The sequence below is a fragment of the Ursus maritimus genome, unplaced genomic scaffold (genome assembly GCF_017311325.1).
Source record: "Ursus maritimus isolate PB19 unplaced genomic scaffold, ASM1731132v1 scaffold_2, whole genome shotgun sequence".
NCBI classification, from domain to species: domain Eukaryota; kingdom Metazoa; phylum Chordata; class Mammalia; order Carnivora; family Ursidae; genus Ursus; species Ursus maritimus.
The window spans coordinates 8,928,315-8,944,605 of NW_024424452.1; the positions used below are offsets into that span (position 1 = coordinate 8,928,315).

General features: G+C 54.0%; 1 protein-coding gene and 1 non-coding gene across 2 annotated transcripts; both read left to right on the top strand.

The window, feature by feature from the left end:
- Positions 1 to 1,601: 1,601 nt before the first annotated feature.
- On the top strand, positions 1,602 to 1,674 carry TRNAE-CUC. The gene has a single exon. It is a non-coding gene; the product is annotated as a tRNA-Glu (tRNA).
- A 1,672-nt stretch (positions 1,675 to 3,346) lies between these two features.
- On the top strand, positions 3,347 to 15,564 carry SSC4D (scavenger receptor cysteine rich family member with 4 domains). The gene is made up of 11 exons (XM_040634905.1): positions 3,347 to 4,165; positions 6,257 to 6,455; positions 8,045 to 8,080; positions 8,351 to 8,656; positions 9,359 to 9,436; positions 10,164 to 10,478; positions 11,557 to 11,634; positions 12,204 to 12,278; positions 12,409 to 12,720; positions 13,800 to 13,877; positions 14,522 to 15,564. The coding sequence occupies exons 2-11, from the start codon at positions 6,290 to 6,292 to the stop codon at positions 14,836 to 14,838; spliced, it is 1,761 nt and encodes a 586-aa protein (XP_040490839.1). The 5' UTR covers positions 3,347 to 4,165; positions 6,257 to 6,289; the 3' UTR covers positions 14,839 to 15,564.
- The last annotated feature ends 727 nt before the right edge of the window (positions 15,565 to 16,291 follow it).

Sequence of the window (16,291 nt, forward strand, 5' to 3'; positions counted from 1 at the left end):
AAGATTTATTTATTTTAGAGAAAGAGAGTGCGCACACACACGGGGGTGGAGCAGGGGGAGAGGGAGAGAGAGAATCTCGAGTGCACTCTGCACTGAGTGCAGACCCTGACACGGGGCTCTATCCTAGGACCCTGAGATCATGACCGGAGCTGAAACCAAGAGTCTGACGCTCAACTGACTGAGCCACCCAGAACTATTTTATCATCACAAAGATTTCTTTCATGCTACCCCTTTATCCACACCTACCCCCTTCCCTTCCACGATCCCTAAATCTGGGACATCACTAGTCTGTTTTCCAACTCCATAATTTTGTCATTTCAAGGATGTCATATAAATGGGATCATACAGTGTGTGACCTTTTGAGATTAGTCTTTTTCACTCAGCATAATGCCCTTGAGAGCCACCCAGATTATTGTCTCTATCAATAGTTTGTTCTTTTTTGTTACTAAGAAGTTTTCCGTGGAATAGCTGCGCCGGGCATGGCTTGTTACCATTTTCCTACAGTAAGACATTGTTATTGTGTCCAGCTTTGGGTTATTACAAATAAAGCTGCTATGAACGTTCATATGTAGGTTTTTGTATGGACATAATTTCATTTTTTTAATAACTTATTTATTTGACAGAGAGAGCGCAAGCAGAGGGAGAAGCAGGCTACTTGCTGAGCAGGGAGCCCGATGCGGGACTCGATCCCAGGATCCTGGGATCATGACCTGAGTCGAACGCAGATCCTTAACAGACTGAGCCACCCAGGCGCCCCTGTACAGACATAAATTCTCATTTCTGAGATAAAGGCCAGGAGTACAATTGCTGGGTTGTATGGTAAGCGTACACTTCATTTTTGAAGAAACTGCCAGCCTATTTTCTGGAGTGTCTGGACGACTTCACATTCCACCAGCAACGTATGAGGGATCCAGTTTCTCCACATCCTTGTTAGCATTTGGTATTGTCACTATTTCCACTTTAGCCCTTCTAATAGGTGTGTGATGACATCTCATACTGATTTTCTTTTTTGAAGTAGGCTCCATGCCTAGCACGGAGCCCAACGCAGGGCCTGAACTCACAACCCTGAGACCAACGACCCGAGCTGAGATCAAGAGCTGGACGCTTAACCGACTGAACCACCCAGGCGCCCACCTCATACTGATTTTAAATCGTGCCTCCCTAATGGCTAGCACGTCTTTTCTTTTTTTTTTTTTTTTAAGATTTTATTTACTTATTTGACAGAGATAGAGACAGCCAGCGAGAGAGGGAACACAAGCAGGGGGAGTGGGAGAGGAAGAAGCAGGCTCCCAGTGGAGGAGCCCGATGTGGGGCTCGATCCCATAACGCCGGGATCACGCCCTGAGCCGAAGGCAGACGCTTAACCGCTGTGCCACCCAGGCGCCCCTAGCATGTCTTTTCATGTGCTCATCTACCATCCGTATATCCCCCAACAGTGAAATGTCTCTTTAATGGCTTGCTCGTTGTCTAATTGGAGTGCTTGATTTTTTTAATGCTGAATTTTGAGAGTTTCTTATATAATCTAGACAGGACTCTATCAATTCATTTATGTAGTCCTCCATACAGCAGAATATTACTGAGCTATAAAGAGGAATAAGGGAGCCTGGCTGGCTCAGTCGGGAGAGCACGTGACTCTCGATCTCGGGGTTGTGAGTTTGAGTCTCACATTGGGTGTCGAGATTACTTAAAAATAAAATCTTTTTTAAAAATGATTTTTAGTTATTTATTTGAGAGAGAGAGATCCAGAGAGAGAGCATGAGGGGAGGGGAGGGGCAGAGGCAGAAGCAGACTTCCCACTGAGCAGGGAGCCTGATGCGGGGCTCGATCCCAGGACCCCGGGATCATGACCTGAGCTGAAGAAGGCAGATGCTTAACCAGCTGAGACCTAGGCGCCCCCAAAATAAAATCTGTTAAAAACATGATGATGTGAAAAAAAATGATAATGTGGAAAGAAATATTTAAATGAATGAATGAATGAGTGAGTGAATGAATGAATAAATAAAACAAATAAATAAAAAGGAACAAAGTACTGACACACATTACAACATGGATGAACCTTGAAAACTATGCCAAATGAAAGAAGCCGACACAAAAGACCGCATATCGCAGGCTTGCGTTGATCTGAAATGCCCAAAATCGGCAAATCCATGGGGACAGAAAGAAAATTGGTGGTTGCTAAGGACTGGAGGGATTGACTGCTAATGGGTACAGTGTTTCTTTTGGAGGGTGATGAAAATGTTCGGGAATTAGGTTATGGCAATGGCTGTAGATCTCTGTGAATATACTGAAACCAATGAATTGTACACCTTGAGCTTGTCCAAGGCTTCCTGGAGAGGGAGTATGGACAGAGAAGGAGGCCAGGAACTGAGCCTAGGGCTCCCCTTCCCTTACCAGTCACATCGCAATGGGCAAGTGACTGATTCTGGCCAAGGAGACTTGAGGGGATATCTGTTGGGGGTTTTCTGGGAAAGTCTTCCCAGCTTTTTTTTTTTTTTTTAAGATTTTATTTATTTACTTGAGAGAGAGAGAGAGAGAGTGGGAGAAATAGGGCCTTTAGGAAGTAATTTAGATTAAATGAGGTCATAAGTGTAGGGCCCTCATCCCACAGGATTAGTGTCCTTATAAGAAGAGACACCAATGCTCGCCTGCTCGGATCTCTCCGGTGGAAAGAACTTGCTGATGAGCTGTGAGGAGCACAGGCGGCTGGCAGCCTCCAGTTCTAGCACCTTCCAAGGCCTGAGCATCTGAACCAAGGCGTCACTTCCCAGGCCTCCTCCAGCCAGTGACAGAGCATAATAGGGAGACTAGGGCCAGACCCTTTCCACCCTGAGGACCCACCAGCCACAGGCTGGTGTTTCAGAAAGGGTTTTCTGTCGGTTGCTTGTACTGACAGATACCAGAGGATGCTGGAAGCCCCGTGTGAAGAATCCAGTTGGGAAAGAGCTGCTGAATATGGGAGAGAAAAGATGCACAGATGGAGAGAGGGAGGTCCTTGACGAGGCAGAAGGACATGGGGTCTGGACTGCGGGGGAGCCGTTTGTCAGACCAGGGGTGGAAGAAAGAGACAGGAGGGAAGGAGGGGTGGGTGCAGACATACGAGGCTGTATGGTTTGGGGAGCAGGGTGATGGCAGACCTTCCTGCAGAGAGTTTTCTCTTTCTCCAAGAAATGGGAAGCAGGATCAGGCCCAAGAGCCAGGAAACTAAGTCCTTCGAGGCACCCGGGCCGTGTATTCCCTTCCCTCTCTTAGCCTCGTCTTCCCACCTGCAGGATAAACGGTTTGGACTACATCTCTGGTCCCCAAACGTCTTTGAGCCTCAGGAGCTTTTCAAAAATACACTTTGGGGGCCCCTATCCGTGAACGTCCGTAGCAGAAGTAGTGGCGGCAGGTATCTGTATATATTTTTAAAGTGCCCCCCCTGCTGGGGCTGACGTGGATGTCCCGCCAGGTTGGGGAAGTGCCCTGCGGGGGCGCTCTGGCTTTGAGAGTTTGTGGTGCAGGTCCTGTCGTCACTGATAACGACAGAAGCCCCAAAGCTCAAAAAGCACCAGAACTCAAGACGAATAACAGTAAGGCAAAATCAGCAGCAAGAATAGAGGCCCTACCTGCATGGGAAGCCCACCGCACACACTCTGGCTCCTGTGACCATGTTTCCAAACCCCCCGTGGGACGTGGGTCAGGGCTTGATCAAGGGGACTCCCCAGGATGACAGGATTAAGGACGGATCCGGGCTGTTGCAGGAGCTCAGGGATGCTTGGCGGAGCTGCCTTTCTGAAACCCGAGCCCTAGGGTAGGAGGAAGGGGAAGGAGGGGCTGCCTGGCCCTGAGAGTCCACGCCTGCCCCCCACCCCTGAGCTCCTCCTCTGCCTGGGTGCCCCTTCTCTGCTCCAGACTGTGCGGGTCACCTCCACTCTCCCTTTGCCTCCCTCTGCCCCCGAGGTCGGGTGGGGACAGGCTGGGGCCACCAGCCAGCTCCATGGACGGGGACTTTGCCTCTGCTCATCTTCCAGCTCTGGAAAGAAAAGAAGAAGAAAGGTCTGTGTTGATTTGCATTTGGGGGATCCTTCCCCCTCCTAAACTCCTGGGGGCAGAAAAAGTGATTTGAGATTTGACCTTGGATTGACCGTGGAAGAGGGGACAGAAAGAGCCCAGAACATTCCCCCAGGTATGAATACTTCACTTTTGCTGGTGTGTGTGTGTGTGTGTGTGAGAGAGAGAGAGAGAGAGAATGACAAGATTTCTACTGGTCAGATGTGAAATTAACCTTGATGATCTCCTGGGCCTCTTCTGACTGCTTCATTCTATGATTCTGCAGCCCTAAACTTCATTCAGTCATTCAACAAACATTTCCTGAGTACCCACCCTGTGCCAGATGCTGCCATCGAACAAGATGTGGCCCTTGCCCTCAAAGGTCCACAGAGAGTAGTAACAATAAAATAGCTACCACACTTATGGTGGGCCAGGCACTGGGCTAAACCTTTATAAACTAGCTCCTTTAACCCAGCAACGATTGTTGGAGCTAAGTGTATTACTAGCCCCATTTTACAGATGAGGTTAGTGAGGCTTATGGAGGTGCGGTGACACAGCTAGTAGGTGGTGGAGCCGATGTTTCTAAGCACTGTGTTATGCTGCCTGCCCCCTCCCCCGAGCTGTAAAGGCAAATGTGCACTAATAAAGGGTGTGGAGGGATTGTGAGAGCTTCAGAGAGTCAGTTCACGGACGGCAGGGAACAGTTAAGCCTCATTTCCACCTGGGGTCCCAGGGGGTGAGAGGCAGGGGCAGGACCAGATCGCTAAGGAGCCCCTCTGCAAAGACTGGCCCATGGCTACCCCTCCTCATCGTCCTCAAACTGCCCGTCTCCCAGCTGTCCCCAGGTCAGGCAGAGGGAAGACAAAAGCTGATTATTCACTGGGGGCTGTACTGGGCCCCATGAATGGAGTATTGAAAACCCCATGTCCACATCCAGATTGGTTTTCAATCCTTCCCCAACCAGACTGTTTGTATACCAGGATGGAGGCCAAGCCAGGGGGAGATGGGGGCTATCTCCTGCTGGGAGGTATCTCCCTCTCAGTATATCCCAAACAGACCCATCCGCTAAACCAGACCCCCATCGCCCCCCAACCATCCCACTACTGTCCACACACGGTATCGGACTCNNNNTGAAGGTCTGCCAGGAAAGGGGATGTGGGGGTCTTACCAGGGCGCTGCTTACATGGTGTGAATGTTCACTGAGCTCTACACTTCCAATTGACGCACTTTGGGGCTGGTATACCTCAATCCAAAATTTATTTATTTATTTATTTATTTATTTATTTATTTAAGATTTTTATGCACTCGCCTATTTGAGAGGGGGCGGGAGAGAGACAAGGAGACTCTGTGCTGAGTGCAGAGCTTGGCGTGGGGCTCGATCCCACGACCCTGAGACCATGACCTGAGCTGAAATCCAGAGCCGGAGGCTTAACCAGCTAAGCTACCCAGGCGCCCCCCCAAATTTATTTATTTATTGAGACCCAACGTGGGGCTCAAACTCACGACCCCAGGATCAAGAGTCACATGCTCTTCCAACTGAGCCAGCCAGGTGCCCCAACTCAATCCAAAACTTAAGAAAGCGTGTTCAAGGGCTTCCTACCCCAAAAGGGTAGAGCATCCCAAATGGCATCTACTCTCCCACCCCTTCACCATTTTGGCATATTTGAGAGTCATGGGAGCCATATTTCCTTGATTTTTTTTCCCCTTAAATTGACTCATTTCTTCTTATTTAGATTAACTTTAAAGAGAAACTTTATATCGCTCCAAATAAATGGAAAACTAGAAGCCTTTGCCATAAATAAAAGCACTGTAAAAAAAGAAAGAAAGAAGAAAGAAAGAAAGAAAGAAAGAAAGAAAGAAAGAAAGAAAGAAAAGAGTAAACATCCTTTTACTGCCTGCTAAAATTATGTAGATTACCACCAGTGGCACCACCACTGGGCTTTGGGACGCGTTGAGCCCTCGGCACCACCTCCAGGCCTGTCTTGGTCTGGGACCAGGCAGCCCTCCAGCTTTGTCTCCTGCCACTTGCTCTCACACACCCTCTGCTCCAGCCAGACCTCACTCCTCATCAGAGTCCTGTGCTCCATCCTTCCCAGAAGTCCCAGCTGTCGCCCCTGCTGCTGCCTCCACTCGGAATGCCAGATCCAAGCGGAAATGTCACATCCCCCTGAAGTTCTCACTGGGCCCCTTCCAGCTGGAAGAAGTGACTGGGTATCTTTAATTCCAGATGTTCCAGCTGTGACTCCCCCACTGCCCCTTGATGGGACCCTCTGAAAGGCCATCCCCTGGCTGGATGCCCAAGGAAGCAGAGATGCGAATTGATCCCCAGCTGGCAAAGAAGAGCAGGGGGTGGAGGCCGGGAGACAGGAGCAACACCCCTTCATCCCTCCCCCCAGCCCTGTCCTTCCTCCTCCTCTTGCCGCTGGGTGAGTGCCCTCCCCGCACCCCTGACCCATCCCCTTTCTGGCTCTCGGTTTTCCCAGCTGTAAAATTATGGTGGGACATGGTTTGTCAATGAGGTAGTTTCCGAAGTTCTTTCCAGCTGACATTTGTTCGGGGTTGATGAAAGTTAAGGGTCTGGGTTGGGGAAGTGGAGGGCTCAGTGCTGGAGGGGGGGGCTCAATGTACAGAGTCTGGGCAGTTAGGGGACATTGGAAATAGGGAAGGAGGGAAAGGAGTGGGCTCAGCAATGGCTGTTCGAAAGGCAGCTGGGGGCATACACAGAACCAAAGGACCTAGGGACGATCCTAACTTGAGAAAGAAGAAACTGAGTCTCAGTTTCTTCATCTGTAAAATGGGTACACTAGTACACACCTCGGAGCACCGTTGCAAGGATTCTATGAGGTAATGTACATGAATGTTCCTGAGAACTGTAACTCCCTGCATACAAGTGAGGGGCTGTTATGGGGTTTTCAATGTCCCACGCTAGGCCAGTTTCCTGGTTTACCTCCCCGCCCCTCAGGCCACGTGCCCAGAATTGTGTGGTGCAGAAGAGTGTGGCTGTCCGGGTTGGACTCCCAGCTCTCCTCCCTGTTCACTTGTGTGGCCTTGTGCGAGTTGTCTAAACTCTGTAAACCTAAGGTCCCCCATGTGCGCATCTCACGCAGAGTCCTAACGGTTAAGGGAGCCAGGCCACAGAAAGTGATGAGCGCAGTGCCAGGCAAATACATACATGAGGGCTGAAACAGAAGGGCTTATACAGGTAAATCTTTTGCAGGATATCCTATAATGAATCCCAAAGCCAACTGATACACTTAAGGTGGAGCTACTGACCATTTGCCCAGTAACAGACTCTGGGGTGAAGGGTGGGGGGTGGTGGGAAACACTGAGATGAGACAGGCACGGCCCCATCACCAGGCAGAAGGCTCAGAAAAGGGCCTGGAGATGGTGCCCAGGGATCCAGAGGAAACAAAGAGCACTTCTAGCTGAGGGCTCCAGGAAGGCTTCCCAGGGGAGGGGGCTCCGAGCTGTGTCTGGAAGGAGCTGCAGGGCTGTAATAAACAGAACTGTTCAAGCAGAGAAGACTGCAGGGTTAAAGACCCGGAGACAAGACTGATGGGATATAAAGAAGTCCAGGGGGAAGCGGGTGCCTACCAAGCCCAGTAGGTAGAGTGTGTGTCTTGACCTCGGGGTTGCGAGTTCCAGCCCCACTTTGGGTGTAAAGGTTACTTAAAAATAAAACGTTTCCAAAAAAAGTTAGGGGAAGCTGGTCAGAAGATACTAGAAGGCTTTGTAGAGAAAGTTCGGGGTCTGGGACTCCTGCAGGGCACGTGGAGTCTTGCAGTGGAGCGGGATAAGCAGACCCCTGTTTCAGGTGGATCTCTCTGGGGTGATGGGAGAGGGGTGAAGCAAGGAGGCCCACTGGGAGAGCCGGGAAGAGAGAGAAGCTTGGAGAAGGCAGGGGAAGAGAAGGGGGATGATGGTAAGGACCATGGGGGGATGGAAGGCTGTGTTCCCAGGCCAGGAGGCCCAGGGAGGGGGTAGGGGACCAATGCTCTTCCTCATTCTGTTTCAGCCAGTGCCCTGCAGCCCACCCCACTGCCCTTTCCAGGTAGGTGCCTCTCCCCCTCCTGCCCACACCCTGCCCCCCACAAACTCAGATGCTCCCACAGATCCTCTGAGAGTGATGGCTAACCAGCCCTCCACAACTCTAGCGGCCCCCAAACAGATGGCGCTAGTCTGCCCACTTGACAGGGAGAGAAATAAGGCCCCGAAGGGACTGATCCTAAGGCCCTCACGCTCCCGCGGCTTCACAGCAAGGTGGGCGTCCTGCAGGTCAGGCCCAGCGATCCCTCTGGTGCCAGCTCAACCCTCTCCACAGAGCTGAGGCTGGTGGGGGGCCCAAGCCGCTGCCAGGGGCGCCTGGAGGTCTTGCACGGCGGCTCCTGGGGCAGCGTCTGTGACGATGACTGGGATGTGGTGGATGCCAACGTGGTGTGTCGACAGCTGGGCTGCGGCCTGGCGCTGCCCGTGCCGCGGCCCCTCGCCTTCGGCCAAGGCCGAGGCCCCATCCTGCTGGACAACGTGGAGTGCGGCGGGCAGGAAGCCGCGCTGAGCCAGTGCAACAGCCGAGGCTGGGGCGTCCACAACTGCTTCCACTACGAAGATGTGGCTGTCCTGTGCGATGGTAAGCGGAGACCCGTGACCAGGGAGGGCGGGCAGCAGGGTTGCAGGCTGGATGAATGAAGGGACTTCCACGCGGAAGACCAAGCCAGGGGTGGCATTGCATAGTGCTGGGCAAGAGCCCCAGCCTAGCTGTCACGGTCCCAGTGGTTCTTCTGCTTCATTGTGTGAGCTTGACTGAAGGAAAACCAGCACTACTGTTTCTCTGTAGGGCATTGAATGTTCCAGCAGTGCCCTCTCCCCATTTTTTAAATCAAACAAGTGGGGACAACACTGGCAGTGAGGTCTATTTGCTATGGAGCTGCAGCAGAAATCTCTGAGAGGCACTGACCTTGACAGCAATGGTTCTAGTTTTCCAATCCCCTGGTGGGCTCATTAAAACACAGACTGTGGCCCCATCCCAGGGTTTCCGATTCTGCAGGTCTGGGGTGGGGCCTGGGAATTTGCATTTCTAATACATTCTCAAGTAATGGGGTGCTGCTCGAAAAACTAAAAGAACTCATCTGAAGCTACTGCTTTCTGGACTCAGGGGGGCCCTTCTCCTCTCATACCCCAGGGTTCCTGGCTTTGACCTTTTGTGTGGCCAGAGGCCCTATGGCAGGTACCTTAGGGGTCCATGCCCTGCTGCTCACACACCCGTGGGTGTGAGGATGAAGAACAGAAAGATCCATGTATCCTCCTCCCTTCCACCCTGCTTCCTTCCCAGAATTCTTGCCCACGCAGCCCCCAACAAGGAAAGTGTTCACCAGTAGGGTGCCCCCTACAACCCCCCAGAATGGGAAAGGTAAGTAAGGGCAACATGGGGGACCACCTGGGTCTTAAGAGAAGGAACCCAAGGGGAGTATCCCATATCTACTCTTGATGGTGGGAAGAGAGGGATAACCGATGGGTGAGCTGGGTCACTCCCTCCCCATGCTGCCTCCCGCAGCCCCCCAGGCTGCTCACAGTCTGGATGGGGAGAGAGGAGCCCATTCCCGTGGGATGATTAAAAATAGCACAAGTTTAGTGAGAGAGGTGAGGACCGGAGCTTAATCCAATGGGAAAGATACGTACAGAAATGTGAATAATGATGTAGAACGAGAAAAGGGAAAGTGCCCTAAAGGATGGACAGATAAATAGGCAAGGAAGTCCAGAGGAGGAAATGGGTCTCATCGATCAGAGATCAAGGAGGGCTTCCTAGAGGAAGAAGTTGTTGGCAATGCACCTGGAAAGGTGAGACAGCTTTCACTGCAGTAGAAAGTGAGGAAACAGCATGTGCTATACGGTTAGGAAATGACACACTCAAAGCCAATCTGTCCTGATCCCACAAACCTCGCCCAATCTGGGACTGTGAGGAGGCAGTGCCCTGGGGTAAATGCGTGAAAAGCTCCTCCGTGGGTTTAGGTCCTGGGGCACCATGCACTGTGGGTACGTGCGGGGCCTGAGGCATTGGGGAAGCCTTGGGTCAGGTGCGCTGTTGCAGGGGGAGGCAGAGCCCTGTGGGAGATGCTCCCTGGCCCCAACCCCACCAGGTGAGGGCAGCGTGCGCCTGGTGGGGGGCACGGGCCCGTGTCAGGGCAGAGTGGAGATCCTGCATGGCGGCCTGTGGGGCACTGTGTGCGACGACGACTGGGGGCTGCCGGACGCTGCCGTGGTCTGCCGCCAGCTGGGCTGTGGGGCCGCCCTGGCCGCCACCACCAACGCCTTCTTCGGCTATGGCACGGGGCACATCCTGCTGGACAACGTGCACTGCGAAGGCGGCGAGCCCCGCCTGGCAGCCTGCCTAAGCTTGGGCTGGGGCGTGCACAACTGTGGCCACCATGAGGATGCCGGCGCGCTCTGCGCAGGTGCGGGCTGGGGGCGGGACGCAGGGGAGCGGGGCGGGGCCGTGTTGTGATACAGGCGGAGGCGGAGGCGGAAGCGGAGGCGGAAGCGGAGGCGGGCGGGGCTTGGTGGCTGCCTTGACGCTCCGCAGTGCTTTCCAGGAAGACCCCGAAATTACTTTTAACGTCTCAGTATTGCTCTAGAAGTGCCTCTGAAAGTCCCAGTAGTCTTTGTGGTAGGTTTCTCAGTATTGTGCCAGCAAAACTCCAAAATTATCTAGCAGTACCCCAAGAATGCCCCCGGAATTTTCTAGCAATTTCTAGGTACTCTTCATGGAACACTAAAGAGTGAAGTAATATTTCTCTAGAATTGCACCAGAGGTACTCCAGAATTCTCTCACTGCAGCCCAGGGGTGGCCCCAGATTTACACAGCATACATAGCTCTCTGTAATCCTGGATACTCTTATAACAGTATTTTCACCCACCTGGTCCCTCTCCCATTTTGAGAGTTTCTCTGAGCAAATAGGAATAATAGGACCAGAAATGGCACTTTGCAGATGGTCTCCACTCTACAAGATAAAAATTGTTTGCCCATGCCTCACAGCAAACCAGGGGCCGTCATTCCTGGTTTACAGATAGGAAAGCCTAAGCCCCGTGAGGCAGAGCCTTACCCGTGCTCACATACTGAGCCCTGGCAAAGCCACAGCTAAGCTTGCTGCACAGTCTCCAGCATGACCCTTGTCCTTTCTAGTCCTATTTATCTGTGAGATGGGAATGAATCTTATTTTGTAAGCCCCTTAGGACTTCCCTGCATGGCCTTCCCTGGTGGGCTCACATTGGGCTTCTGGAAAACATTGGAGAGAAGTGAAAGTACATCTGTCAAAGCCCTTGATACTGTGGAGCATACACTTGTGCACCACAAGTAAATTACAAACACTGTCAAGTAGGGCAGACCTTGGACCCCAGCCAGGGTTGAGCCCCTAACTCTGGAAGTAAAATCTGTCATCCTCTCCAGGGAGATCCTCCCATCCTCCCCTGACACAGCCCAAGGCTGACCAGAAACCTTGGCCTCTGACCCTGATCCCTTCTCTTCTGCTCTAGTGCTGGACCCCCCGACTCTCACAGCACTGCCACCCTTGGCCACAAGAGAGGACTGGGCCTGGCACACAGAGCCAGAGGGTAAGGAGCCCAGCCCTCCAGGCTGGAATGGTAGGGGCAAGGTGGGCAGGGCTGGGAATTAGAAAGGCTGTTCTGCATCTACTGGAAGGGGGCCCTGGTTAGCCAACCAGGTCTTTAGGCCAGATGATAAAGAGGTGGGTGAGAGAACGATGGGCAGGTGGAGCAAGGATGAAATCCAGAGCTCTGAAAAGTTCAGCAAGGTGGGAGGAGATAGTAAGGGATTTCTTCAAAGCTCTGAGGTAAAATTTGGGTGAGTGCTGAGATTGGAAATTGAGAGGCCTTGAGAGGGTTGAGCTAAAGGTTGAATGAAAGCTACAAGCACATTTGGAGTTTGGTCTGGAACTATCATTGGGATTGAAATCAGGATAATGCCTGGAAACAGGACTCGGTTCATTCCAATCAAGACTCCTGAGGACCATGCGTGACAACACGGCGACACTAGGATTGAGGCTGAGTGTGGGGTGCAGGTGTGATACAGCTGGGGGATCTCATAGACGTCCCTGTGCCCTGCTGCAGGCCAGAAGGCCTCCTTGTCCCCTTCAAATGCTCTAGATGCCCTGTCTCTGCAGCTACAGGAGTTGGTGCCCTGCCTTCCAGGGAGATGGCACTGTTAACCACAGCTACCTGGGCCGCGGGGAAGAAAAGTAAGTGGCAGGGCCGGGGTTCTGTGGGGGTGGGGGAGGGTGGAGCAGGGTGGGGCAGGGTGGGGTTGGGGCTCTGGGAGCCAAGGGCCGCAGCCCAGCCCCTATGGCCGCGGGCCTCTGCGCCCCGCAGGCCGGCGCCTGCGGCTGGTGGGCGGCCCAGGCCCGTGCCGCGGCCGCGTGGAGGTGATGTACGCCGGGGGCTGGGGCACCGTGTGCGACGATGACTGGGACTTCGCGGATGCGCGCGTGGCCTGCCGCGAGGCGGGCTGCGGGCCTGCGCTGGGCGCCACCGGCCTCGGCCACTTCGGCTACGGGCGCGGCCCCGTGCTGCTGGACAACGTGGGCTGCGCCGGAACGGAGGCCCGCCTGAGCGACTGCTTCCACTTGGGCTGGGGTCAGCACAACTGCGGCCACCATGAAGACGCCGGCGCGCTCTGCTCAGGTGAGAGCGCGCTCTGCTCAGGTGAGGCCTCTGCGGGACCGAGCAGAGGCACTTACTGCAGCGCGGGCGGGGCAGCGCGGCACGGCCTCCCAGGAATGGGCGGGGCCGCGCGCAGGCGCGTACTGCAGCGCAGGCGGGACAAGGCGGGCTCTGAGAAATGGGCGGGGTCGTGCGTGAGGGCTCTCTGCGGCACGGCGGCGTGAGCGGGACCGCAGAGGGAGGCGGAGGCCGACCATCGACGCGCTCTGCGGCTGCGCGGCGCGGGCGGAGCCGGGAAGGGAGCGCCCTCTGCAGTGAGAGTGGGGTGGGGCTGGGGGAGGGCGCCGGCTCTGCAGCAGTGAGGGGCGGGCTGGAGGTGAGAGGCAGAAAGCCGGGGACAAAGTCTGGAAATCTGTGTGAAGGGTAGGGCCGGGTCGCTTTCGCTCTGCTGAGTCAAGGACCGACAAAGCCCCAGTAAGCAGAGAGAGTTAGTTGATCAGCTTTCGGGGAGCAAGCGTCTGACCTTTGGGAGGAATCATTGGAAAGGGGTGTTTGTAGAGTCTGATCTATTTTAAAATGCTTCTGTTCATTGATTGGTGTGGGACTTGATAGCTTCACCCCTCCTTTGGTGCCCTGGGCCTAATAACTTTGGCCACAAAGGTGTAGCTACAAAGGGTTCTGCTTTGGGTCCCAGGGTGAAAGAAACAACCCCCATTCCTTCCTTCCTTCCTTCCTTTTTTTTTTTTTTTTTTTTTTAGGATTTATTTATTTGAGAGAGAAAGCACAAGCAGGGAGGGAGGGGCAGAGGAAGAGAGAGGGGAAGCTGACTCCTCGCCCAGCGGGGAGCCCCACCACGACCCTGAAGCCATGACCCCAGTCCAAACCAAGAGTCTGATGCTTAACTGACTGAGCCACCCAGGTGCCCCAACAACCCCCATTTCTGATTCAAGTGGCAGAGAGCAGTTGTCCTTCAGGGTCCTGTAAGGTCCTCTCTGCCCCTAAATCAGGCTTCCCTTGGAAGGGTAGGAGGTAACCTGGCCTCAAGGAACAAGTTCCCTAATGTGACAGGCACCTCTTTTTCTTTGTCCTTGCTGAGCCAGGCCCAGAGGAGCTGGGACTGCAAGTCCAGCAGGATGGTTCTGAGACCACCCGGGGGCCCACTCCTCGGCCCAGGGACGGTAGGTGCTCTCAGCCCCGAAGATGGAGGTAGAGGCATCAGGATAGGAAGGACCAGAATTGAGGGAGATGATAGGCTGAGGTTGCACAGCTCAACAGATTTGCACCAGGTTTGAGAATCTTTGTTCAGTGCTAGTCTCTGTTTTCATTAGTAGGGATATGGTGTCCAGAAAGAGGTAGGGGGGGGGGTTTAAGGGAGCAATCTTAGTGATTTCTAGGGATAGGACCAAAATAAGAGAATGTGGCACCTTCCTGAAGAGAGAAATGAAAGAATTCACTTTTAAACCTGTGGGTGAGAGGAAATGATGACCTTCAGGGGACACAATCACAGTCTCCAGAGAGCAGCGCTGGGGCTGAGGGTCTGGGATTGTGAAAAGAGGCCTAAAAGCAGACATGAAGCACTCGGGATCTGCACAGCACCCCACAAAGGCTGGTACACGTTCTTCTTGCGTCCAGAGACTGAGTCTGGACTGCTGCCCATCCTATTTTAATCTGATTTGTCTGCCCTTATCCATCGGCCCCCGGGGAAATGCTGTGTCTCAAGCCACCACCCTTTGCCTCTTCTGTCTACCCCTTCCGTGGCCTGGCATGAGAGTGGCCTGGCATGGGCCAGCCCCTGCAAGCCCTGATCCTTGTCTCTCCGCAGGGCACCTGCGTCTGGCCAACGGAGCCCACCAATGTGAGGGGCGTGTAGAACTCTTCCTAGGGCAACGGTGGGGCACCGTTTGCGACGACGCCTGGGACCTGCGGGCAGCCACTGTCCTGTGCCGCCAGCTGGGCTGTGGCCAGGCCCTGGCAGCCCCCGGCGAGGCCCACTTCGGCCCAGGCCGAGGCCCTATTCTCCTGGACAATGTCAAGTGCCATGGGGACGAGAGTGCTCTTCTGCTCTGTTCTCACATACGCTGGGATGCCCACAACTGTGACCACAGCGAGGATGCGAGTGTCCTGTGCCAGCCATTGTGACCCAGCCTGTTCTGCAGACCATCTCTTCTGGGAGCCTGCTGTGGCTTGCCCCTGTTCCTCCAGGAAGCCCTCCTCCTGTGACAGCTTCAGTTCACCCTACCCTTCCCTCCTCTTGCCTGGGAGAGAGCCCGCTCAGACAATGCGGTCCTGCTTGGGGGAGCCTGCTTAGAGGATGAGCCTTACCCATCAACTTCTTGTGTGACCTCACCTGTCATCAACTACCATGGGCCCAGTGTAATGAGAGCTCCCACTTTCTGCTCAGCCAAAACATAAAATGGGGGAGGGGGGAAGGGAATGACTCTTAACTCTCTTCTTTGATGGGGCTCCTGTTATAGCCACTTGACCCTGCCTTCCTGGACCCTGGTCCAGGAGGCTCAGGGGCTCTCTGTAAATGGAGTATCTCCCTTCCCCCCCCCCATATTGGGATCCCCAAGAAGAGGGAAGGCAGGAGAGGCCCACAGCTCTTACCTTCGCCTGCATGGGGTTGCGGAAGAACCTGGGTCATTGCCCTGGCCTTTTCCATGAGGGCCCAGACTCGGTGCTTGGCTGGACAAGGGGACTGGAGGGGCCAACGCAGGGACAGTGGCCCTTCCATGCAGCTGGAACCAGCATCTCTGATTTACGCTGCCCCCACCACAGAGCCTCCACTTTGCAGCAGCAAAGAACCCTGGGGGCCTGTAGCCACCTGTTCATAGGTGCCAAGTCAATAAAGCATTGTCCCCCCCACCCCCCCGCCATCTTTTAACTTGTGGGCACAAGCGCATCATTTGTAGCGGCAGGAAAGACTGGTTAGGACTCTGGAGGAAACCCGCTCGGGGGTGGAGGCTGGTTCAAGAGCATCATCAGAGAGCTCTCAGCAGGCCCACACATCCTGGAAATGCTGACTCACGATATGAGGCCTGGAAGGCCGCAGAGGGTCCCCTAGCCCATCCCTGCTTTCCTTTTGCATATAGAGAAATTTAGGTCCTCCGCTCCAAGGCACATGGCAAGGTGGGCAGTGTCACTAGAAGCAAAGCTCGAGAAGAGGCAGAGAGATGAGAGCAGAGCAACACTGGGGCGTCCCCAGGGGCTGCTCTTGGGGCTTCTCACCTGGAGCTCCAAGGGCATAGAGAAGTGGGGGATCTTGCCAGAACCCCTCTCAGCCTCAGGGTGGGTGACTTGCCTGTCCTGGTCAAGTTGCTGGGTGACAGCAACTGTCCTGGTCAAGCCCCTGCCCTCCACGTCCGGCCTACAGGCTCTTGGCTTTCCCACGGCCGCCGTACCAAATCCTCACAAACGGAATGGCTTAAAACAACACCAATTCGTTATCCTACAGGGTGTTTTTTTTTTTTTTTTTAAGGTTTTATTTCTTTATTTGAGAGAGTGAACAGGGGGAGGAGCGGAGGGGAAGGGAGAAGCAGACTCCTCGCTGGGTGCAGAGCCCCACTTGGGGCTGAGATCATGACCTGAGCCG

What these genes read in the sequence shown, in the direction of transcription:
- SSC4D (XM_040634905.1), top strand. Translation starts at nt 6,290, where the DNA reads ATGGGACCCTCTGAAAGGCCATCCCCTGGCTGGATGCCCAAGGAAGCA. An exon ending in CTGGGCCGCGGGGAAGAAAA is followed by an intron (nt 12,279 to 12,408) that starts GTAAGTGGCAGG and finishes TGCGCCCCGCAG; the next exon opens with GCCGGCGCCTGCGGCTGGTG. An exon ending in CGCCGGCGCGCTCTGCTCAG is followed by an intron (nt 12,721 to 13,799) that starts GTGAGAGCGCGC and finishes TTGCTGAGCCAG; the next exon opens with GCCCAGAGGAGCTGGGACTG.